At 29.1% G+C, this 1,163-nt stretch overlaps 1 protein-coding gene across 1 annotated transcript in view; it reads left to right on the top strand.

Moving 5' to 3' along the window:
- Positions 626-1,163, top strand: part of LOC107644362 (aldehyde dehydrogenase family 2 member C4) — a gene marked incomplete in the record, with an annotated part of 15,903 nt that continues 15,365 nt past the window's right edge. Inside the window, 1 exon segment of the mRNA XM_016348201.2 lies at positions 626-947. Coding sequence (XP_016203687.1) covers positions 836-947 — 112 coding nt within the window.

Here is a 1,163-nt window from a genome sequence, read left to right as displayed (position 1 = left end):
TATAGCACCCGGGTTTGAAAAACTTTCGTGTTTAGTAAAATATAAAAGTTTCATTGATCAAGTAAAACGTTGAACAACTTTATAATTTAATGCTATGAATATTTATTATGCTTTAAGTTTTTTCTTTCTTTCCACTATTAAAGGAGAGAGAATAAAATTTAATTTGAAATATTATTAATATTGGAAATTAAAAAAAGTCAAAAATACAATAATATTCATAGAATAGAATTAGGGAGACAGATTTTGATATTCCGTAGTTGATAATGTTACTCTCCCTTATTGTTTATTACAATCAAATTACCAACAATTTTTATGAATTTTTTTCACATCGCCGTCAAGAAAAATAAAATGACGAAAATGAAGAATAATTTTTTTAAAAAAAATTACATAATTAAAAGGAGTAGTTTCTGACACAAAACAAAATGTATTGCATGCTAGCTAGTCAAGAAAAAATATGTATTGCATGCTAACTAACCTACCTCCACATGAAGATATTGACATAGTATTAATATAATCAAGTAATTAATTTACAAGTAGAATCGTTAATGAATTTACAATGAGTATGAATTTGTAGACTTAAAATAAGGTAATTAAGTACAAAGTAGCATGTGAATGGAGTCATAAATAAATGAGAAGTGACACTTGTGTACGGCAAGAGAGAGTGAGACGGTCCACTACCTCCTCTTTCTGATTTCGTGAAGATCGTTGTTCTTACATACAAGTCTTTCTTTTCTTCATTATTTAAAGAGAGAGAAGAGTGGTTCCCCCAACATTCATAGCAACCTCAAATATTGTTTGTAATTAGTAACAAAAATACTAAACTAATCACACAAAGATGACAGCTCTTTCCAACGGCCACGCCGCTAATAACTCTTCTCTTTTCAAGATCCCACCCATCAAGTTCACCAATCTCTTCATCAATGGCCACTTTGTTCATTCTCTCTCAGGTAATACTAACAATACTCATCACTTCTTCTTTCTTTCTTCATCCTTGTTTAATTAGTAATATCCCTTATTACTTTAGGGTTCCTTCTCATTTCTAAGCTTTCTCTTCTATGTATATATATTTCCTCCTTTCATCACTTTGTTTTTTTTTCTTTTTCCTTTTTAGGAACTCTTATTTGGTATTAAATTAAAAGTACATTTTACCAGATTAAAGTTAT

This window comes from Arachis ipaensis, chromosome B05 (genome assembly GCF_000816755.2).
Source record: "Arachis ipaensis cultivar K30076 chromosome B05, Araip1.1, whole genome shotgun sequence".
NCBI lineage: Eukaryota > Viridiplantae > Streptophyta > Magnoliopsida > Fabales > Fabaceae > Arachis > Arachis ipaensis.
This window is presented reverse-complemented; position numbering and strand designations above follow the sequence as displayed.